Raw genomic sequence first — 23688 nt, 5'->3', positions numbered from 1 at the left:
TATAAGGACTTTTAGGGTCATATACCAAAATACTTTATTGTTGCTGCTCATTCACTGACTTTTTTTTTTGCAAGGATCATCAACATATCTTTACAACAATTACACCCAAAGCAAGTGAACCCTCCACATATAACAGACAAACAGACAGACCCCAGTAGGCTACATCAACACTCCTCAAGGACACACACTAACACTTCAGATTTCAAATCAAAAATCCAAGAAAAACAAGCCGCTGTTTCTGCATCTGCCTCTGTTTGGGTTCTTAAACACAATTTCAAGCTAAAGTGCCGACGTGTGAAGCTTCAGAGCAGCCAGTTAAATGCCACTTTCCCGGAGAAATGAGACTGTTTTGTGTCATACTTTGGCAATCAAGGAGCCCAATCATAAGCCAATTCGGTATACGTCTGTAGAGGTGGATGCCAGTGAAGTGGAATGGATATGAATATAAGATATAAGCAGCAGCAGGGTGAGATACAAGATCACAGCTGTGTGATTGTACTTCATGAAGCTTTTGTCTTATTTTGTATTTGACCTGTGTCTGGTGATGATACCCTGGTCCTGTCATAAATGCAGCTAATCTTATAACAAGAGCTTTATTGTAACCGTGTGAGGGCTTCTGGACATGTTATGCTTTTGTAGTCATTACAGAAGTATTTGTAATCATAACGCACTGGAATGATATTCTGGCGCCTTTTTTAATTAAGCCTCCTCTGAGTTTGCAAACCAGAGTTAGAGCTGTCGGTGACCAAAGAAACTTTTTGCCCTCTCGTCCAAATACTCACCAGTGGAGGGGAAATTGCCCAAATGGTTTATGAATGCTCTCATCTTTATTTTCTCTTATGCTCTGATTGCTCTGACTATGTGGGTCTGCTTGCAGGCCATGTGTCAGAAAGAGGACATGGAGGAGCGGATCGTAACTTTGGAAAAGCGCTACCTAAGCGCCCAACGAGAGTCCACCTCGGTGCACGACATCAACGACAAACTGGAGAACGAGTTGGCCAACAAGGAGGCGTTCCTCAGACAGGTCTGTACAGCACAAGGAGTGTTTCGTGTGTGTGATCGTCAACCCCGAGAGATGATCAAGATACTGCGTCTTTTTCAGTTTTAGCTTCAAAACTGATCATTTTTGTCACATTGAGGGTCCAGGTGGCTGCTGAAATGGGCCATTCCGAGCTGGAAAATGCCAGACATTTTTTGGATTCAGAAAATAATTGAACGTGGATGTGCAGCTGGTTGTGTTGGATAGATGCTTCCCGTCAGATGACAAAGCCCTTAGAGCTGATCCACAGAGGTTTCGGCAATGAGTAAACCTCTTGACATTGTGCCAAATAAGGTCAGAGCAAATTACCACCGAGGAAGGGATTTTGATGGTTTTACTTCAATGTTTACTTTGAGCAGATGCACGCGGCTGAAAGTCATCTCCATAACTTATGTAATGCTGCACAATCTGACAAAGCAATGATAGCAATTTACTCTCCTTTTGATTATTCTTTGCAGCCAATTCGATAAATTGCCCCGGCCATAGAAGATCGAGTGACATTTCCCTGTGCACAGGCTGGAAGGATAGACGGAGCGTCTCGCTAATATGAGCAGAAGTAATCCTGAGCACACACTGACACCAAGAGACACACAAGCATCCTTTGGCTTCGCTGTCAAGAAAGTTGCCCACACACCAAGCAAAGCTAAGCTAACTGGCTGCATATTTACAGTACAGACATTAAAACCAATCTGCACATCCAACTCTCTGCAAGAAAACGTATTCCTCACACATTAAATGCTGTTGTTGGTCATTCAGAGTCAAGTTAACCCCTTTATGTTTGTACACAACCAACCATGAGCATCAAGTGGACTAAGAGACCGCTCTGCAAAATTGATGCATCCGGAAGCTCCCTCGGAACGTACGGAAATAACCTCGAAAGCCTTTGGGTTTAAGCTCCCGCTGCCACACACACACACACACACTTCCTCGCTGGCAGTGTAATGAGTTTACTTGTTGTTGTGCCAGAAGTTGAACCCCGGGATCTGGCCGCTGATGTTTGAAGAATGAGTTGTTCAGGGGATGTGGGCTTGGCCATCGCGACAGAGGGGATGAAGGGATGAGAAAACAAGTGCGAGCAAAAATGCAAAAAAGAAAAAAAAGGAAGATGGATGGATGGAAGGGCATCGAGGGAGGCTGTTGCAAACAAAAACACACTGTCATGCTTCCCCAGTGTCATCTCAGACACCAGTGGGTGTCGGGTGATCGGAAATATCACTGACACACACACAACGCAGCCCTGGCCCTCTCCTGTCTAATTATTGCTTATTGAGCTGCCAGGCCTGATGCTTTGGGGAGCAGAGCATCTGTCACCGATGGCAAAGGCTGCCAAGACAGTCCCCGAAAAAAAGGAGTCTTAAAAGTGATCCGAACCCCGAGGAAGGCGAGGAGAGAAGCCTTGACATGCGACGGGGAAATACAAGTCACTTGGTGACATCCTCACTGCTGGGGTTGATTTGCATCTTTGTAATGCATCTTGAATGCCTAATCAGGGCAATTACCGGTAAAAGTTGCCACTGTCACTGTTGGCGAGTGCAGAGCTGCTGCTACTCTGGCTCTGTTATAGTGCTGTTGTGAAGAAGAAGAAGCCAAAGATATCTGTGATTCTATTTTCTACCAGGCGATGATGCTCTGCTGACATCAAAATGATTCACAATCACAGGCAGTTTTATGTTATTATCATTATTATACAGAACAGGGAAGAAAACAAATCCTGTGAACTGCCTAAATGTACCGTCTTTTGGCGGTCCATGAAGCCGTAGTGTTTCCCAGCACCAGAGTCCCTTTAAGAAAAGCTCTCCTTTTACTGCAGCAGGGTCTGACAGACTGTCCCGCTCAGTCCTGGTTCTGGTTCTTCCGTGCCTCCCTTCCCTCTAGCGGGTCAAAACATATACGGGCTGGGTCTCCAGCAGCGTGGTGTCGGTGTTGGCTCCCAGCGGGGCAAAGCGAGGAGACGCTGCTGCCGTGCACAGAGCTCTCACCTCACAAGCATTAAGAATAACAGAAAGAGACAATCCTCTCTCTGATGGTCTCGTTTACTGAAATATAGGAGTTCCTCACGGTAACTTTAACTACATTTCATTGGAGAACTCACAGAATGCGCTATTTCCTAAATCTTCTGCACGACTACCTGCTAATGTCCTTGATGTGTGTGTGTGTGTGTGTGTGTGTGTGTGTGTGTGTGTGTGTGTGTGTGTGTGTGTGTGTGTGTGTGTGTGTGTGTGTGTGTGTGTGTGTGTGTGTGTGTGTGTGTGTGTGTGTGTGTGTGTGTGTGTGTATGTGCACAGATGGAGGAGAAGAACAGGCAGCTGCAGGAGAGGCTGGAGCTTGCAGAGCAGAAGCTCCAGCAGACCATGAGGAAAGCGGAGACGCTGCCGGAGGTAGAGGCTGAACTGGCCCAGAGGATAGCAGCCCTCACCAAGGTAGGAACGCACACACACACGCATTAACACACACACACACTTTTGACACATTCCCACAGATGCCCTCGTCTCTAGATTTGTTTCTATACCTGTGTGTAAGTGTGCACGTGGTGTCGTGTCATGACGTTTCAACATGTCCCTCTCCTCTCTCACTCGGCCACGTAGTCTGACTCCAGCTCCTCTTCCTCCCCCGATGATTATCACTTTGTTATGGAAGCTAAACTCCAAGACATGAACGCCATTCTTAGGAAGGTAGTCCCACAGGCCATCACAGCTACTGCCAGTTCCTGTAGAGAGCAGATTTCATTCATTTATCTTATTCGTGTTTTGTGGCGAGCGTGTTTTCTGGGATTCTGCTCTGGCTGTTCTGCCACCATGGCACAGCTGCATGGCACTTCTGGCTGGGGCTCATACTTGGCAGTGCTGGAGGAGCTCTCTTCCTCTTTCATTCTGTCCTTTGGTGGCCTCGTTCTCCATCGCTCTCCTTGTCACTCTTCTGTTCTGTTTCAACCGGCTCTCTCTCCTGTTTTGCTTTAAAGCAATGGGCATCCCATCTTTGATTTTGGGGTAGAGGCTTTGGCTTGTGTCGTCGCCACTGCTTTTTCTTTGTTTGGCTGTCAAAACACGCAGATCATCGCGCTCTCCCTTCTTTTTGTGCCGTCTATGCTGTGATCCGTCTGTAGGCGGAGGAGCGTCACGGGAGCATTGAGGAGCGAATGAGGCACTTGGAATGCCAGCTGGAGGAGAAGAACCAGGAGCTGCTACGGGTGAGTCACCGCAGAGGCGTCGTGCCAGGCAACGCTAACCAGGCGGCCACTCCTGCAGGAGCATGACAGCTTGAGGCGACCGATGACTCAATGTCTGATTTATCACCACTGACACCGGACCAAATCAATGTTTCACACACTACGGTGATAGAATGATTTGTAAGATGCTCAAAAATTATGCAACGATGTACGACGTATTATAGATGGCATTAGCGTCTTCGAGGAGATACCCAGTTTGGGAGAGAGAAGTGTATGAAATATAGTTTTTCCTGCTAGATATGCACGTCTGGCAGGATCTTCAATTGTGTACTTCAATCCCTCCAGGCTCGCCAGAGAGAAAAGATGAACGAGGAGCACAACAAGCGACTCTCGGACACGGTGGACAGGCTCCTCACGGAGTCCAACGAGCGTCTTCAGCTCCACCTGAAGGAGAGGATGGCGGCTCTAGAGGAGAAGGTAAAAGCTTCTGTCCAATGAACGTCAGGAGGAGGTGGATTTTCTCACCTCTGACTTTTTTTTCTCCCCTCTTTTGCAGAATTTATTAATCCAAGACTCTGAAGGTTACAGAAAACAGTACGAAGATTCAATCCATGAAAAAGTAGGTTGCAGAGATCAGTAAATGTTTCTTTAGTCTCCTACGTTTTACATGAGGTCGCTTTAATACGTGTATTTTAATAGAAAAATAATGAGGTTAGTTTTGGGCAATATTTTCATTTTTTTATGAAACTCTGCAGTTGAATAATCATAATGTACCCGCATGGGGGAATGATGGTTGGAATGAATTTAACAAGCAGTATGGAAAGCACGGGAAAGCGTCACGATGTCAGATAGTAAACAGCAATATGATGATAATCAGCGCCGATGGCTCTCAGCTCCACAGTGTTGACGTGCACCAATATGACCACTGATGCACGGTCCCGTAATGACATCTTGTCAAATTGTTTCGTCCAGACACATCTGGCAGAGGAGATCGACAAACTGAGATCAGAGCTGGACCAATTCAGATTGAGGGCAGGCTCCCTCACAGAACCCACCCTGTCACGGTACGATGGCTGTGTGCGTGTGTGTGCGTGTGTGTGCGTGTGTGCGTGTGTGTGTGTGTGTGTGTGTGTGTGTTAAGGTTTGTCTTTATGAGTTTTTTGCTGGCCTGTAATATTTTAACACTGAAGCCATATGTACACTGGACCCTGAAACTCGCCACTGAACTTTGAACTTTTGAAATCCCCCTCAAGCTTTTGGTTATTGCTAACAGGGGTCATATATACAACTCCAAACACATTTTTGTATTATTTTTTGCTGCACTTATTTACTGCCACGGGACAATCTGCAATACATTATGCATGATTTAGACATTCAATTGACAACTGAGTCCAAACATTCGTCAGTATTTGGACTCAAACTATCCCAGAGTCGAGAAATAGACTCAAGAAAAAGAAGACGTTACGTTTTATAGATTCTTCACTTAGCTATAATCAAGGAAGCGTCTCCATTACTTTGTCGGATGACATTGACTGGTTAAGATCCAGTAGAAATTTTATGAAACTATAACCGATCTAACCAAACCATAAAATGCTGGAAAGCAGATATACTCACCGATGAAACAATTTGCTCTGCACTATTGTTAGAAACACTAGTACCACTGAACTCTCCATATCTATTCTTGGATGTTTTCTGGCTTCCTTTTCATGCTGCATGAAGTTCTAATATTACAGTTCTGATGTGTTGACTGTAGCAGCCTTAATCTCCTCCATAGACAAACAATTTGCAGCCATAGAGGCATGCATAATGAACGCTGGTCCTTCAAGGAGTACACTTAACACCACATCATTGTGACTATTAGGTACGCTTGAGGTACCCAAACACAAGATTTGATTGGTTTACTCTCTGCATTCCTGTCAACTTGACCATATCATTTTTGTTGTGTCTCATCTGTATCAATATGGAGTCAATATTTAATGCACATAGAAGGATTCACAAATGTATTTCCTGATGCCTGTCCGCATAAATATATTCAATGCACACACAAAGTATATAAGTGCAAAACAAATCCACAAATACAATATATGGTTCTCAAATGTATTTATTATGCACACACACATATCTCTTGTTTTAAATAAATGTAATACTTTTAAAAGTATGAATTAGTATTAGTACAGAAACATTTGGGATGTTGTTACATTAATAAATTTATTGTTGAACAGGGAATTATTCGTAGCCAATCAGAAGTCTCCGTCCGTTTCAGCCAATCACGTGAGCAAGATGCGATAGCGTAATTATCTACGATTTACTGCGTCACCTGTAACGTTCATCATAAACCCGCGGGTACTATGACCACAACATATCGTCTAGCAGTGTGAGTAATAACGGTCTTGGCGTGCATGATTAAATATGTTTGCGTTATGAATGCTTGCTTTGTTAGCTATGTGGCCTTTAACACTAGTAGCTAACAAGTTAACTTAGCTATATAATGCTAATAGACAACCTAGGATCCTTAGCTAGCCGTTAGCTAACATCAGTAAGCTAGCTAGCTAACGTTAGCTTGCGAGGTTGTAGTGCTCACATTGACAACATGTGCTGTACACAAATGCTAGCTAACTTAGCCAGCAGGTTCGGTACTCAGTTTGTATATACTGCTAGCAACTTATTTATTGCATATATTTAAATTGGTAAGTTATTTGTAGGGTTATGTTGTCTAATGGTATTATAATCATAATGCTAATGATCCTAGGTTGTCTGTTAGCATTATATAGCTAAGTTAACTTGTTAGCTAACACTAGTGTTGATGCCACTTAGCTAACATAGCAAGCATTCATAACTTAAACAATGTGTTCACTCAGTTTGTAAGTGCAGGAATGTAACATCCAAATATGTTACTTCAGAGGTATTTGTGTCTGCATCAGAAATACATCTTTATATATATATATATATATATATATATATATATATATATATATATAGGGATTTTTTTTATAGACACCAATAACTACTTATGTTTTTGTGAAGGGACTGATTAAACTCCATATTTGTAATCTCCTTCATAGCGCAGGCAAAGTCTTTGTGTAAGATGCTGTCCATCTTCAACATCAGTGACCCAGAAGATGTGTTAGTGTAGGCACACACCAGGTAACATGAGGTGTAACATTACTCATGAAAGTTGTTTCTCAGGTCTCATCTGGACACGTCGACTGAGCTCCGATTCTCGCTGGGATCTCTGGCTGAAACCCAGTCGGACCACTACCGCTCAGCCAAGGTTATCCGGCGACCGAGGAGAGGTAGACTGGGTCTGCATGAAACCAAGGTGAGCTGCAACTTAAGATATGATCTCAGTATTTAATGAATTTTGTCCAGCCAATATCAGTGTACTGTACAACAAATGCATGGTTCTATTGGTGAATGGTGTCCCTTTTTAAATTGAATTCAAGGTTTAAAGCAGACAAAGTAGTAGTAGTTGGTTAAGTTTGGGTGCATTTACATGTAGTCTCTGACAAATATTTTGAGAAAAGTGATAGTTTAGGGACTGTATAACCTCGTGAGAAGAAAATGTTGCTGTGATTATCTGAAAAGGGAAAAGTTTTATAATCTGCTCCTCATATTCTGTCCCGGTCTTTGTGTGCAGGCTAAGTCGCTGGGGGAGCATGAATGGCGCTCGCAGCAGCTCGGGGTTCTGGGAGGCCACCACTTCGAGAGCGACACGGAGATGTCCGACATCGATGACGACGACCGGGAAACGTTGTTTAGCTCCATGGACCTGCTCTCGCCCAGCGGCCACTCTGATGCACAAACTCTGGCCATGATGCTGCAGGAGCAGCTGGACGCCATCAACAAGGAGATTCGGTACCTGACACACTGTGCAGTGTTAATTAAATATAAAAAGGCCATATTCCCAGAGCTATTGATTTCCTTCCTTTACTTATTGTGTCCCGAATCCATTTGACTCTAAATCAAGTTCGCACTTGATATGTTTTTAAGATCATGTCCTGGAAAGCTGGACTTATAAGCCCTTTTTATCACTATGTTCTAGACACTCAGAATGTCCTCCTATATCCTAATATATGGCTTAATACACTACCTCTGGTACTCATACTGCTCATACAACTATCCAGTTGTCTTTCCAGCACGTCTGCAGGTCGCTCTTCCTGTCTGTGAGCCAAACGCTGTTCTCGTATGCACTAAATGTTGCAGGAAATGTGATCTGCCTCTTGCTTTTTAAAGCTGTAATTATCTTGTGCTGATAAGTATTCATAACCCCGGGCGCGACTCCACTCAGTTCTTAATTTCAAGGGTTGTTAATATGGCTTTTGGTCTTTGCTGATTTACATCCCTGTCAATAGACACAGTGTCACATTTCTTTCAGGAAGAGTTAATTCAAATCTAATGGCAGATAGAGATCATGATTGCAAAGAGTCGAGCTCTCAGCTAATTACAAAGTTAAACCCAATTTATGATCTGACTTTAAGTCATTTTATCTTCTCACTTTGGCCCTTAATTAGTTTGCCTTATACTGTATGTATTTAACGGGATTTATGAGGCAAATCTCCAGAACTCCACCTCCAAAGATAACACTAAACTCTGCAGCAGCGATGCTGATAAAGAGTCCATATTTTCAAGCTGGAAGTTATCACTGATATGTCACTGTATATAGGCTGCTTATTGTAAAATCTTTATGACGATGTGACTTGAAGACGCACACTTACTGCTGACTTCTCCTCTCGTGTCCTCCCTTCTCCTCTCGTAAGGCTGATCCAGGAGGAGAAGGAGTCGACGGAGCTGCGGGCGGAGGAGATTGAGAACCGGGTGGCCAGTGTCAGCCTCGAGGGCCTCAACCTGGCTCGAATGCACCACCACGGAGCCTCCATCACCGCCTCAGCCACCGCCTCCTCCTTGGCCTCCTCCTCCCCGCCCAGCGGACACTCCACCCCCAAACTTGATCCCCGAAGCCCGGCCCGCGATATGGAGCGCATGGGGGTCATGACACTGGTAAGCTGCTTAATTACATGTAGACCACCATTTTTTTTGCGGAAGGGAGAAACTCTTTGTAAAATAGAACTATTTTAGACGTGGCAGGTCTTCATGAGGGTTCATTGAAGAGACAAAACCTGACCTGAGCAGTGGCATCAAATCTTTAACCCCAGAACACAAAACGTCTCATGCAAGATGAAATTGGTCAAATCTGTGATATCAACCCATTATATATTGTGACCTTTACCATCACGTCCAGCGGTATGATTGTGTTTATAACACCAGAACACGGCATCAAGACGTGTGATGTCACCGGGTTCAAACTCGTACAGACAAGCGGTGTCTGAGATATCGCACTGATGGAATGACTGATGACCGTCTTATTACAAGAGCAGCAGCTAGTGTGAAATGTGACATGTTTTTATATGAGGCGGCGAATTGCAAAAACCACCGTGGTGCTGTGATTGATGGCCAGAAATGTCTTTTTAGGCCATAAGGGATTTGATGTCCTCGCGTCACACACATTTTATTTGAGTTGTAGTATATACTAAGTCTGAGTGTCTAGTCTCAGGAATTTAAGATTTCTTTTTAGAGAGCGTATTGTATATGTGGAATATGTCTCACTCTCTCGTGCAAAGGTGTCCGTATGTTGATGGCTGTTCAGTGGTAACCATCATTTCTGTATAAAGAAATAAGGACGCACAGGACCTGAAGGTGAGCCAGCTGTTCAGCCCCGAGTATCTCTGCATGTTAAGCCGTATAGCTCGAGAAGACGTGAATCTTTTAAGGCTTGCTGCATTAAATTTGCGTGCAGAGAAAGCGGTGACAGAAACTTCTCTTGCTCCGTCAGTTGTCATCATGCAACCCAGATGTCAAAAGCGGATGGCTTGCAGTTTCTCCAAGAATAGACAGCAATACGTTTTACAGCTCAGTTCCTCTCGAGCGCTCTCCACGCTGACCGGAGGCTCAAACACTCCAGATGTGCACATCAAAGAGCGTTTTGGACACTGATGAAATATTCAACTATTCCCCTATAATCCTGCAGAACAAGAGAAGTGTGTCCTTTACGTCGAGGCTTTGATATTCCAATCCCCTCCTCTGTATTGATCTGTGAACTGATGATCTGATATTGGGTATGATGATAATATGAATGAGCCAATAGTGTTTAATTTATCACCAGAGTGGAGATGTTTGTTGTCCCTGCTTCAACACGGGATATTGACGATTGGCCTTTTGTCTCTTCTCTGCCCGACAGCCCAGCGATCTGAGGAAACACAGGAGAAAGGTACACACGGTGTAATTGAATGATACGGTTGCTATAGATGCCTGATTTATTCGTCTCCGAGGGTCTAATGTCCCTTTCTCTGCCCTCGTCTCCTCAGATAGCGGCGGTGGACGAGGACGGCCGCGAGGACAAGGCCACCATCAAGTGTGAGACGTCGCCCCCTGCAACGCCGCGCAGCGTCCGAATGACACACACACTGCCCGCCTCCTCGCACAATGACTCACGAGGGTAGGTGCCGGCTGTGCACAGCATTTCCTAAAGACGGGCGGAATCTCGCCGGTGGAGTCGTTTCCCTGTTGGTTACTTCCTGTTGAATGTTTGGACTGCTTCTAATTCGAGTTTTTAGTTTATTTGCCTCTCCGTCTCGGATGCATTTATTTCGTGTAAGATGTTTGCTTGATGTGCTGGTTTTCAGATGGTGTACTCTGTCTCTTTTGAGGTGGTTTATTTTCGAAGCTTCCAATTTCGCTGCAATTTTGCCGTGCATAATGTCTGAGCACACTTGAGATAATCTGGGTACTTTTTCAAATTTAAAGCAGCAGTAGCAGCATCTGTATTAGATGAGTCGTCAGTTATTGCCGTGGATGAATGAGCTTAAAAAGTGCAGTTGGGGGAAAGCAGCAAATACTTTGAGAATACTGCACAGAAAAAAAGGAACAGAGCAAAGCCATAAGGTCAGAGGTACACTGAGGTATGTAAGAGTGAGCCCGCTTCTAGAAACTACCTATTCTCATTATTTATCCGCAATGTTTTCACAAGGTTGCTGATGAAAATCTAAAAAAAGAAACTGACCTTTTGTAGAAATCATCTCATGAAACTGAAGTGCACCTGGAAGCTTTACTCGTGTTTCCTGTGCCCGTTTGTGTCCTCAGGATCGTGTCGTCTCTGGAGGCGGAGGCCAGCGCGCTGAGCAGTGTAGCCAGCAGCCAGGACTCCCTCCACAAGCATCCGAAGAAGAAGGGCATCAAATCCTCCATCGGGCGGCTTTTTGGCAAGAAGGAGAAGGGCAGGCTGGCACATATGGCACACAGACATGTCATGTTGGATCCACAAGGTGGGCACTGGAGACATGTTTTCAACATTACTGATGCAAGAGCTCTCACTTCAGACTTCGTTTGATACCAACATAATGTCTCTTTGGGGCACTTAGACACCTGAAACTCAGGATGGTATTACTGCCTCGAATACTTGTAGTAAGACCATGTTTATGCATACTTAGACAGAAACCAGATGCTCCTGCACACCTTTATGCATCACATGTATCGTGTCGGTTGTGAACGACGTTGAATGAGTCGTTTCTCATCTTTAATTTGAAATAAAGTTTGTAATGGCCGAGTTTACCAGCAAAGCAGCTCTGCAATTAAATTTCCGGTCGTCATCACTGATAACCGGTGTTCCTCCTCTTCTCTCAGCGACCATGATGGACGACATGGCGGGCCAGGACATGGGGCTGAGCAAGCTGGGAACTCAGGCCGAGAAGGACCGCAGGTTGAAAAAGAAGTAAGCTTTGTCCAAAAGAACCAACACTATGTCAGACGTCCAAGTCGTCCCTTAGGAGGCTCTTCCCATACACCGCCTGCAGTGTCTGCGTGGACAAATGGCCTTATTAAGGTCATATTCAAGTGAAGCATTGTGTATGGAAGCCTTCTAGCTTCATCTTTTTAGACCTTTCACCGCTACATTGCAGTATGCAGTCCAATCTGACCTTTGACACACAGGCAGGCTATTACCTCCTGTGTTTTACCTCCAGCCCTCTCCCTCTATGAAAGCACGGGCTGCACTGTATGCAACGCCGTAACATCCCACACTGAGAGCGGGATCGATTTTAAAAGCAGGAGCTGGATCAGCATCCAGGCGCAGAGATCAGCCCCACTGTATTCAGACACCGAGCCAAAGTCAGACTATTGATCCAGGCTGAAAAGCCAATTAATCTCACAAAGCTACTTTGTCAATTTGGAAGCTATAGATGGCTTTCCCAACACACCGCCCGCAGATTACACTCTCGGTCACATCGGGTTTGTTCTGCCCTTCAGGAAAAGAGGGGAACCCCGCTCTGGCAAATCTTTCAGCAGAATGAATGTGAGTGTGTGTGCATTTGCCCCAGTGCCAAATGATGAATGTCATTTGTTCAAAGTGCACATCGAGTTGTCATGACCAATAACTTTGCCTCCCATGTAGTCAATAGAGAGTGTCGTTTGTCGTACGTTGACAAATGTGTTGTTTTTCTTCCACTGCACTGACTTCTTCATAGCGGTGTCCGGGATTAAGGCCACACCACCACCTTGCATCTTGGCGCCGCCTCCACACCGCATGCCATTCTGAGCTGCCTGCACTATTTCCATTTCAGCATCTTGATCGATCAATACCGCCGTGGTTCTCATTGTCGCTGTGCAGTTTTACCCCCTGTTCTCCTGTTGGTTTCCTCAAGAGGTAACGACAAGTACCTGAATGTAACTGAGTATCTGAATGTGAGGCCATGGAGGGAGTCCTGCTGTGTTTCAGTGCATTTCTCATTCCCTCTGCTGCACGAGATGTGGTCAGGACTGCATTGTAGAAGATGACTTTTATTTTTTTGACTGGTCTACAGATGCTCCTGTAAACGACTGTCCTCCATTGTGAGATGTGTGTGTGTGAGAGCGCACGTGTTTCTGTTAAGAGCCGTACCCTTTACTGCCTAATGAGTCATTAACATTTATGTACTTTTGTCTCCCCGTCGCACTCTCTCCTTCTTTCTCTCCCTTCTTTGCTCTCTGGTTCTCTCCTCTCTTACCCTTCCTCTCCCTCTCATCATCCTCTGACTCTAACAAAGCGGGTAAGTTGTGAGGATGTATAACTGACCTCCGGGATATGACCCATTGTCTCAGCCATTTTGCCCTGTCTGCCATCTCTCCTGTCCGTCCGCCATGCGTCCTCTCCCGAAAGACCAGTGCCAAAGCTGACGTCTCTTATCTATCTATGTGTGTCTTCTCTATCCCCTCACTGCTGTTAACGACGCCATTGCGCTCGCTCGTTCTTTTTATTTTCATTTACCATCTGAAGACGTTTCTTCCCCCCTTTTTCACAGTTCAATGGCAGCTGCATCCCTGGCTGGACAGAGAATGTGCCGCCGCTAAAACTGGGGCCCAATTTTCAAACCTGGAATGTCTTCCTCTCCATATGTGTGTCTCGCTCTATCTGTGTGAAATAACCAGCTGTAATATCTGGTTATGGGAAATGTTCTCTTCGTTTGTATGATTTATCATAACTGTTTCCTTACTTCCCTTTCCCCAGCTATGTTCAGTGGCTGTATTCCTCCATGCATTCCTCCTGACCTGAACATAACAAAATCCAACATGATCTCTTCATGTGCTGGATAGATGAGACAGTGATTGTACCTGGTTGTGTTTGGACCGACACATTTCCCCCCCATCACCTGTAGGCTTGTGTGCCCTGTAGGCTTGTGTGCCATGTATGCTGTGTTTAAGTGCCCTTTCACTGTACTGAGGCCTTCAACGCTCCGAGTGCTACATGTCTCATGTTTGTTAATAAGCAAAACTCTTTTCCATTCGTCAAGTTCTTTGACAACACACTCGGGGGGAAAGTGTTGTTGATTCCGAGTTTCTGTCATGAAATGTGTTCCCCAAATAGAATAAGAACGGCGTTGTGTTTTTTGGCGTGTGGGTGTGAGTACGAGTGTGTGCGCCTTGGTCTCCATGTCTGGCTGAGTGTGGGAGGATTCGGCAGATAGCTCTGTGCTCAATGCAAAGCCCTGAATACACTCTGCTCTCTTGTCGATAATTCACATCGCTCTGAGAGAGGCAAAACAAAAACACCACTCAGCCCTCTTGGTTTCACTTTCAACACCTGCTCAACAACAACAACAAAACACAAACAAAACATGGAGCGCAGCCCAGACAATGTGCTCCTCTGTCCCCGCCCTCAGACACGAGCTGTTGGAGGAGGCCAGGAGAAAGGGTTTACCTTTCGCCCAATGGGACGGTCCCACCGTTGTCGCCTGGCTGGAGGTAAGAAGTCACTTTGTTTGTTGATCTCTAACAGGTGATTTTACATTGCAAATGAACTTACCTGCAAGGTACTAAAGGTGCATGTAAAGACCGAAGAGCTTTACTTTTCCTGCTCAGAAGCTTCCTGTTGACTTGTCCTACATGTACCCCGCAGTGATGAATCACTGGCTCGGTTCCCCTTGACTTGTATTGTTGGACTAACTGAACACAAACTGTAGAAACACTGCTGCCCCCTGGTGTTCAGTGGATGTACAGCCACCAGTCCATTCATGACTCAACATGCCAGACCTCGATGCTCCAGTTATTAATAGTCTGCTGGTAGTTCTTGAACAAAAGGCCTTGAAGAGGCAAGATTGAAAATCCTGTGAGGCATGTTGACAATCAAGGGACTAAATTGAAACTCAGAATGATGAAGACGCTGCAATGGCGACTGGAAAAAAAGTATTTTTTAATGACACAAATATAGAGTTAAATAAACCACGGTGTTTTAAGATGGACAACCAGATATTTAGAGGGAAAGATCTACTTCTACTTTCAATCCAAACTCAAATATCCCGTGCTTGTTTGCCTCCTCTCCTCGTGGCAAAGCTGTGGTTGGGAATGCCGGCCTGGTACGTGGCGGCGTGCCGCGCCAACGTGAAGAGCGGAGCCATCATGTCGGCCCTATCCGACACCGAGATCCAGCGGGAGATCGGTATCAGCAACCCTCTGCACCGCCTCAAACTCCGCCTGGCCATCCAGGAGATGGTCTCCCTCACCAGCCCCTCTGCACCGCCCACCTCCAGAACCGTGAGTTGTGCAGAACCTATGGGAACATGGACGCAGGCCGGGAGTCCAGTTGTACGAGCATTTGTTGAGCTAATCAAGAGGAAGAAGTGATTGTGCGTAAATGGAAGAGAAGGAACCAGGAAAACAACCGTATGAGTTAAATTAGTTCAGAAACTACATCTATATCAGAGACACTTTAATATCTGTCTGTTTAATATGACGCTGGAATAACCTGCAGCCTGTTAGCTTAGCACAACGACTGGAGACGGGGAAACATCCGAATACAACCACCACAAAAAACAAAGAATTACAATTTGTGATTTTATGGCTGTGATGAACATGTTAATTATTTATTTCATACCATTTGGCAGAGCCAGACGAGCTTCTGCTAATATTAGCCCGAATGACTTCTTTAGAAATAATGTCCGCCTCCAGATCAGCTCTGACAAATGTTTGTATAACTGGCCTCTCTCTGCTTTCATGCACAACGCCTCCACACACGAGCGACACAGTGACACTCGGAGCCGCCCAGCACACGTTGCGTCCTGCAGTCTCCGTGATAAGTGAGCGAGCATTACAGTGGGAGTCAGTGATGGCCCTGTTTGTGGAACATCGCTCCGGTGTGTCCTGTGATTTAGCTCTCCAGTTATTCCACACCACAGTCGCTTTCATAGCTCCCTGTTGTCTCGAAGGGCCGTGCTGCTCCGCAGAGCAAGGACTAACACGCTTTATGTACTAAAGGTACACGTGCACAAACAATGCAGACCATACATCATGCCGACATCAGACGGTGTGTCTCCACACAGGACTATCTATGCATGCAGTAGTCATAACTCATGAGCTCTTGCACTTTTCCTGTCTTCTCCCATCGTAGAATAACACCAGTGGTACTCTTTTTATGCTCTCACCCCTGCTCCCCCTTTACCGCACCCCCTCATCTACCACTTAGCACAAACTTCCACACCTCATAAAATCGCCACACGTCCGATCACGACCCCTTCCCCCCCCAAAAGCTTTGACGCATTTAAAACCACCCACATTTAACAGAGGGGGTGAATTGACCTTGTTCGGCGTGTATGTCGAGCAGAAAGTTGAGGGAGGTAAAATGAAGTCCTCCACCGTTCGGAGTCATGTGCCGCGCTGTGAATGCAGAACTGTTTCTATAATGGCTCAGAATAAAGGGTCGATTCACACAAATCACAAAAACGTTGGTTGTGATGTTTTTGGAGCTATATTTGCTGAGATTTCTACCTCCACCCCATTGGAATTAAGTGCACTGTTTTGATTGGAACTACTTTCTACCAAAGAAATAGTCCCCATTGACTACTCACTGCAGGTTAGATAACACCTGAGAGAAGTGTCTTTCCTGTGGTTTGAGTGAACTGACCCTTGACTGGTAGAATATAGATGTAGAGGGAGGAGTAAAGTGGTGTTTGTGTCTCTGTTGGTGTCTATGGTACTGATTTATTTGTTCTCCTTGTCGTGCATGGCAGCCGTCTGTTATTTGTACTGTGTGCCTAAACCGGGACGTCCTGTGCTGTACCGTGTTGTGTCTTTCTCCTCTTCGTTTGCCCTTTCACCCCTGGCGGGTTTGGAGGCCAGTTCATGATCTGACTGTGATGCTATAACACTATTGGCTTACAGTGGTGCTGCTCTTCTTCTTTAACACTGCTTGCCCCTCCTACCGGACCTCTACTACCAACCCTGCTGCTGCTGCTCTGTCTCTCGGGCTCCGCCCCTTGTAGGCGTCAGGCAATGTATGGTTGACCCATGAGGAGATGGAGACCATGGCGGCCCCTTCCAAAACGGTCAGTCCCCTTGTGTCCTTCGCCGTCGCCCTTTTCCTCTCTCCGTCAGTCATGTGCGTCTGGGTGTGCGAGCGGATATCCGAGGGGTTGAATGTAGAGAGACCTGGTTGGTGACTGACGGAGGAGGCACGCTTTGTTGCTGATGATGGCTCAGGGAAGGTGCTGGAGTTTGACTCGGTTCATGAATCATCAATGCTACACTGCTTGTTTCTAGTAACGCCACCCAAAACTCACAACACACCAGATCTCTACAGTAACAGCATTTAGCTTCTGCAGGTCTGAACATCGGCGAGTCTGAGAACTCTGGAGATCTGATGTGCCGTGTTTGAACTTCTACATCGTCGTGAGGCTATTTCAAGCTGTGGTCAAGTCGATGTTTCATGATGTACATTGTGATCATTGCATTTTAGTTAGTAGAATAAATAACTGTATAACTCCATAAGTACCATCACCCCATTTTACCTCATTCTAAAGCTGCTGCTTCCAAACATGCATCGCACACATTGCGCTTTATCTCTGACTTCAGAACCTGCGGTACAGAGAGCGCTAAAAGGCAGTCTTGTACCATTTCCAAGACAGCGTTTTGACTCATCAGTAACCCATTTCCAAACTACATGCAAACTGCCACGTCTGAGGGTAAAAAGTGATCCCCTGGAGACCAATTCAGCGTTTCTTGCCAGTTGCATTTTAAGTATCGTTTGTGTGCAGCTGCAGTATTTGTTCCAGAGCGATCAGATCACAGTGGACCTTCATTTCCTGTCAAAAGTCAACTTTCTTCTTTTCCTTGTTTCAATCAGAAGTCAGACTCTGAGGAGGGCAGCTGGGCACAGGTAAGGTTCAATCTTACAGCATATATGGACATGTATCCCGTAAAAGCATCCGTGTGCTGACTAGTCGTTTCCATCAGACCCTAGCTTATGGCGACATGAACCATGAGTGGATAGGGAACGAGTGGCTGCCCAGTCTAGGACTACCTCAGTACCGCAGCTACTTCATGGAGTGCCTGGTGGACGCACGCATGCTGGACCACCTCACCAAGAAGGACCTGAGGGTGCACCTCAAAATGGTGGACAGCTTCCACAGGTACTGGACTGACCTCATCGATCACCAGCGGAGAGAATCAGTCGTAGATTTCACCGATTTATGTCAAATATTTAGTTTCTGTAACTCTTTCTGTCAGATGACGATGTAAATGTGTGCTTTTCTAACCCCAGAACAAGTTTACAGTATGGCATCATGGGTCTGAAGAAGCTCAACTATGACAGGAAGGAACTGGAGAGACGCAGGGAGCACAGTCAGCACGAAATGAGAGGCAAGTGCACCAAAATAACCAAAATAAAACATGTTAACAAACCAAAACCAGATGCTACAAATGAATAGAAAGGGATAAGGTGAGATGTCTGTCCCTGTGTGTGCACAGACGTTCTGGTGTGGAGTAATGAGCGGGTCATCCGCTGGGTGCAGAGCATAGGCCTGCGGGACTACGCCAACATCCTGCTGGAGAGCGGCGTGCACGGAGCTCTGGTCGCCTTGGATGACAACTTTGACTACAGCAGTCTGGCGCTGCTCCTCCAGATCCCCAACCAAAACACTCAGGTACTCCAGATCCCCAACCAAAACACTCAGGTACTCCAGATCCCCAACCAAAACACTCAGGTACTCCAGATCCCCAACCAAAACACTCAGGTACTCCAGATCCCCAACCAAAACACTCAGGTACTCCAGCTCCCCAATCAAAACACTCAGGTACTCCAGATCCCCAACCAAAACACTCAGGTACTCTAGCTCCACCAAAACACTCAGGTACTCCAGCTCCACCAAAACACTCAGGTACTCCAGATCCCCAACCAAAACACTCAGGTACTCTAGCTCCACCAAAACACTCAGGTACTCCAGCTCCACCGGCACTTGCATTCATCGGACATTCATATTTTTACATGACAGAGTTGAGCCAAATTTAAAGGCGCTGAATTTGGAAATAAATCTCATCCGTCACCAGCGTCGGTCCAAACGTAGAGGCATGTTGGTGTCAGCCTTCAGAGAGCTGGCCCAACCTAAATCAGAACATGCAGATTTGCCAACTGTCACTCTGGCAGGCTGCCCTGTGAATGTTCTCCGCTTATCTCATCTATAAAGGTAAAAATGGATATGCAGCGCAAATGACGTAACGCGTCAGCTGCCATTCTGCTAAAAATAGCCGGCTTTGTGGAAATCGTGATGGGTTTGTTTTTCTGTCCTTCAGGCACGTCAGATTCTGGAGCGAGAGTACAATAACATGCTGGCGCTGGGCACCGACAGGAGACTGGATGAGGTGAGCTCAGCTATTATCCATGAATGTCACCATATTAACGTCGCCACAAACAAAGCTTATCGGTCATTTCAGACCCCGAGCAACAATATCACTCTTACCAACCATATTTATATTCAAGATTGTTAACATAATCGTAATCAACATAATTAATGAGCTCGCATTGTCAAGTGGTAGATAATTTCCAAAGATCTTTAATTATGGTTTATATTCTGTAAATCAGACACCATGTATTTAAGTCCCAGGCTGAGAGATGTGATTTACGATGCATCTCTTCATCATTTTTAGACAATTAGCTTTTATTACTGGATGTATATTCAAGTTTGAGCCTAAAACGTGTTTGTCTTTCCATCAGTGTGACGACAAAGACTTCCGGGGCCCGTCGTGGAGGAGGCAGTTCCCGCCTCGAGACGTTCACGGTATAAGTATGATGCCCGGATCAGCGGAGACGCTCCCCGCTGGATTCCGTCTCACCACCACGTCTGGTCACTCCCGAAGATTGCCACCTGAAGGTAAGTCCCCGCCTCTGCACCGGCAGTCATCATCACCGGCAGATCGTTCAGTAATACCTGTTGGTCTTGGTTGTTACTTTGTTTCGTGCATGAAATGTGTTTTAAGGCGGATATTGTTTCAAAGGCAGCTGCAGAGCAAAGGTTGCACTTGGTAGATGAAAGCAGCACACCTGAGAGCAGGAGCTGCTGCTCCCTGCTGTGTTGTGACCATGTCTCTTGTTCTCTCCGACTCTGTGACGGCTGCTCTGCAGTCCTCTATGAGGCGCTGGACGACAGTCCTGACGACATGTATTTGGATTGGTTTCAAGGTCAGCTATGTCCCACTGAGGGTTCTGGGCTTGTTGGCCCTGCGTGTCTTATTATTCTACACACACTCCCTCCTCTTCACCACTGTCCCGCTCTCTCTTCTACTCTTGAATCTCTGATGTCCAACTCCAAGGGTGTTTTGTAGAGCTGCATAATAGCCTCGTTCAGTCCCCCTGGTTGTAAAAGCTAGGGCGTCAAGTTATGGGTGTAAGACCCATGCTTGCTGGTGTAACCCTTGACGTTACAGTAATTAAGCGGCAAAACAAAAAGGTGTCTGGAGCGAGCGGCGCTATGTAAGTTAGCCTGAATCGGGAGGTTTACATTGGGAACAGTATGTCCTCGATGTCTCAATAACTATAACTCAGACGGACAGTTTGTGTCATTCCTCATCCCTGTGCTGTTAAACGAGAACACCGGCTGGAATGGGCTTTTCGTGAAAGGATCATTCCAGGTTATTACTACTTGGTTCTTGCTTTTGTAGTTTTGGCCAACGTTTCAATAACAATGCGCTCAAAGAAATCGTCCAGATCTGGGAACACAATCCGTTTGTAAACTATTTAATTTGGAGGTAAAATGCATCCAAAATATTGGACAAAAATGTTGCTGTTTATGTATTTAGTCCCTTTATACTTGTTATTAGATTTCCCAGGTCTCCGCAATTAGTAACAATTGGAACGATCGCCAAAACTTTAAAAAATATGACAAAACTACATCAACTCGAGGTCTTTGGACCGCGTTAGTACATTGAGTTTGCTCAGTTGTCTTGGAGCTGAACACGTTTAAACTCTCATGATTATGAAAACTGTGAATGTCGGGATCAGAATCACGAGACGGTTGAACTGAGCTGGTCCTTTGGAAACAACAGTCTCAATGAAAGTCGAGAGTGAAGCGCAAAGATCCAAGTTGTAATGAAGCGAACATGATCGTTTGAAGGGATGCAGAGAGTATTAGCGACTGTGTCTTCACACATTGCGATACATGAATGTAAATCATCCCGCTGCTCTGATTGTGGCCCGTGTTCTCCTCGACACTGGAACAGTCCTGTGTTCCTCTGTCTCCCTGGTCTGTGACGTCCTCGATACACTCAAACCCAGACTTCCTGTGAGTGTGCGTGATACATGGCTGTCCTCTTGAGGGTGACACTACGAGTAACCTCTGTCGTGAGAGAGCGAAGTGTTTTGCTTGCGATCCGTTGAGGACGTCTGATCTTGTATGATCTTGATGAATGTTTCATCCTCAGTCTTGATGAGGAGCTTTTAGTATTTCGACTTAACGGTCCGTCTCTTTCGCTGTCTCCACGTACAGTCGGACCCTCTGCAGTGCAGCGGCTGGACAGCTCCACGGTGAGAACCTACTCCTGCTGATTGGAGGAAGAGGGGAACCTTAAACTGTACGCTGTATGTAACAACACTTCGCTCAATACACCGCTTTCTTCAGAAGTGCTTTTTCTTTTTTTTTTGGCTTGGCGAGTCCGTAACTAAGGTGGTAGGAGACGGCAGGGCACCTTATCGTACCGATGTCGCCTCTTTAATGTCCAGTATCTTACACACAGACTAATAACAATAGTGACAACGTGCATTCAAAGAGCACAGTTCCTACGTTGTAACATGCACCCACCTCATCGACCTCACAGTACCTCATTGAAAACTACTCATTCTGCTTCCCTTCAGGTACAGTTCTGAAGAACTAGTGGAGCTGCTGGACAGGCCAACCTGCCGAGGAACAAACCGTTCTGATGACACGCACTGCCAAGAAGCCCTGCTCTCCTCTCGGACCGGACCCTCCCTCCCCCCCTCCCTATAATGTGGGCACCAGATGCCGGTGCTAAACTGTCCCGCAGGCTGCCCTGTTGTCACCATTTCTACCTTTTACATGTACAGTAACTTGTCGAAGCATAACGTACTGTGTATTTCTTCTACAGGAGATGTGTAGGTTATCTGTAAATAAATGCCATTTTTTAATATATACACACATCTGATCTATGTATAAAAAGATATTCAGTTTGTGCAACAAAGAAGTCCCTGCCACCTCATTTAGTGGACCATAGATTCATATATGCTGCTCTAAACTGTCTCCATACTCTCCCACCATCTCTAGATCATTTTGTACATATGGTTTTATTTTTTCATTGTGCTGATGATAAATCTGTGCTGCACCATAGAGAGAGAGGAAGAGACTAGATGTATGAAAACCCGCCCTCTAGTGGTGAACAACCACACCATCCTTTCTTCTGGACTCGCTGTCCTAAAAGGAGAACATGTCAAAGCACTGGAACATGACGAGCACTTTGATACAACCGCATCAACTCAACGGACTATTTAGGAGCCAAAAACGAGAGATTTACGTTACTCTCGGAGAACAAAAAAAAAGCAGGATGACATTCATAGAACCTGTCAATTGTTGTACTGTATGTTTTGTCAGGTGATGCATTAACACAAAAGGACAAACACTCAGCCAAGCTGGCCTCCTCCCCCAGACAGAATAGAGGAAATAACTGAAAGACAGACTGCTTTAGCTCATCGTGTACGTAGAGTGTATATGACCATGTTGAAGTGAGGTGACATTTAATGACAAACCTGTTGCTTGCTGTGACTCACATTGGTGTAACTGTTGACTCTTTGTTTCTGTCAGTTTCCAGGGTAACCTACTGTACAGCCCTGTTTTCTGTCTTTTAGTTATTTCTGATTGACGACTCATACAAGTCTTACGCTTTTCATTTGTTTTTACATCTTCAATTTGCACGAATGACTTATTTTGTGCCCTTTTTTTTTATTTATTACTTGTACTTTGGTCAAAAGTAAGTGGTGAGCAAGCAAATTTTCATTGTCAATAAAAAAATAAAAAATAGTCAGTGAATTAATTGTCTTCATTATTCTTCATTCATAATCTGGAATGTGTACGGCTCATTAATAATAAAAGCCTGAAGTCCAGTAGAGTCACATTATTCAGATTAAATGCAAATATATTTATAATTCCATTTAGGCAAAGATTGTAAAACTTACTGACATCAATGTCTACCTTCAGCTTGCCTTGAAAGAAGAATCACATTTTATCTCTAGTTTAAGTTCCCATTTGCAACACCTAGTACACTGCATGAACATGCACACATCTTGCCGAGGGAGTGCGTTTGTTTCGCCAAAATATATCCAACTTCAGCTTTCTTTATCATCCGACAGGCAACTTCAGGCAACACGAAGTCTCAGGGCTTTTTCTACCTGCCTCTCAATGTCTTTGAACACGTCTGGGTCCTCGATGGTTGGAGTGATCTGCAAGGAAAAATAGTTCCCTTCTAATTATAAAAAAAAGTAACAAACAGCAAATGAAACTATTATTCAATTAGGAAAAACATGTAAAGCATGTCGGAAAAAATGAAAAAGGTCATAGTATAGTATGTCGAAAAAAGTCATAGTATAGCATGTCGAAATAAAATGAAAAAGTCATCGTATAGCATGTCGAAATAAGTCATAAAAGTCATAGTATAGCATGTCGAAAAAAAATGAGCCATAGTATAG

At 45.2% G+C, this 23688-nt stretch overlaps 2 protein-coding genes across 4 annotated transcripts in view; one reads left to right on the top strand and one right to left on the bottom strand.

Moving 5' to 3' along the window:
• Positions 1–22104, top strand: part of ppfia2 (PTPRF interacting protein alpha 2) — a gene marked incomplete at its 5' end in the record, with an annotated part of 98792 nt that extends 76688 nt beyond the window's left edge. The window contains 25 exons of the mRNA XM_079294113.1: positions 878–1024; positions 3325–3459; positions 4143–4226; positions 4551–4682; positions 4762–4824; positions 5178–5269; positions 7392–7524; positions 7843–8060; positions 8963–9203; positions 10441–10470; positions 10568–10698; positions 11343–11524; positions 11883–11970; positions 14393–14474; positions 15063–15263; positions 16988–17054; positions 17855–17885; positions 17945–18133; positions 18265–18362; positions 18471–18646; positions 19293–19361; positions 19714–19870; positions 20122–20178; positions 21482–21573; positions 21847–22104. Coding sequence (XP_079150239.1) covers positions 878–1024; positions 3325–3459; positions 4143–4226; positions 4551–4682; positions 4762–4824; positions 5178–5269; positions 7392–7524; positions 7843–8060; positions 8963–9203; positions 10441–10470; positions 10568–10698; positions 11343–11524; positions 11883–11970; positions 14393–14474; positions 15063–15263; positions 16988–17054; positions 17855–17885; positions 17945–18133; positions 18265–18362; positions 18471–18646; positions 19293–19361; positions 19714–19870; positions 20122–20178; positions 21482–21540 — 2862 coding nt within the window. The 3' untranslated portion in view covers positions 21541–21573; positions 21847–22104. The remainder of the gene's footprint in view (positions 1–877; positions 1025–3324; positions 3460–4142; positions 4227–4550; positions 4683–4761; positions 4825–5177; positions 5270–7391; positions 7525–7842; positions 8061–8962; positions 9204–10440; positions 10471–10567; positions 10699–11342; positions 11525–11882; positions 11971–14392; positions 14475–15062; positions 15264–16987; positions 17055–17854; positions 17886–17944; positions 18134–18264; positions 18363–18470; positions 18647–19292; positions 19362–19713; positions 19871–20121; positions 20179–21481; positions 21574–21846) is intronic.
• Positions 22105–22335: 231 nt separating this feature from the next.
• Positions 22336–23688, bottom strand: part of acss3 (acyl-CoA synthetase short chain family member 3) — a 46338-nt gene continuing 44985 nt past the window's right edge. Inside the window, exons 16-17 of one of the 3 annotated variants that reach the window (XR_013772999.1) lie at positions 22792–23442; positions 22336–22758 (exon numbers count right to left, since the gene is read on the bottom strand). Coding sequence is in view for 2 of the 3 variants with exons in the window: in XM_079294114.1 (XP_079150240.1) it covers positions 23359–23442 (84 nt within the window). In the remaining variant the exon portion in view is untranslated. Of the gene's footprint in view, positions 23443–23688 lie in introns of all 3 variants that reach the window. The other 2 variants (XM_079294114.1, XM_079294115.1) reach the window with 2 other exon arrangements.

Source organism: Melanostigma gelatinosum (genome assembly GCF_949748355.1).
Source record: "Melanostigma gelatinosum genome assembly, chromosome: 22".
In the NCBI taxonomy this organism is placed as follows: domain Eukaryota; kingdom Metazoa; phylum Chordata; class Actinopteri; order Perciformes; family Zoarcidae; genus Melanostigma; species Melanostigma gelatinosum.
This window is presented reverse-complemented; position numbering and strand designations above follow the sequence as displayed.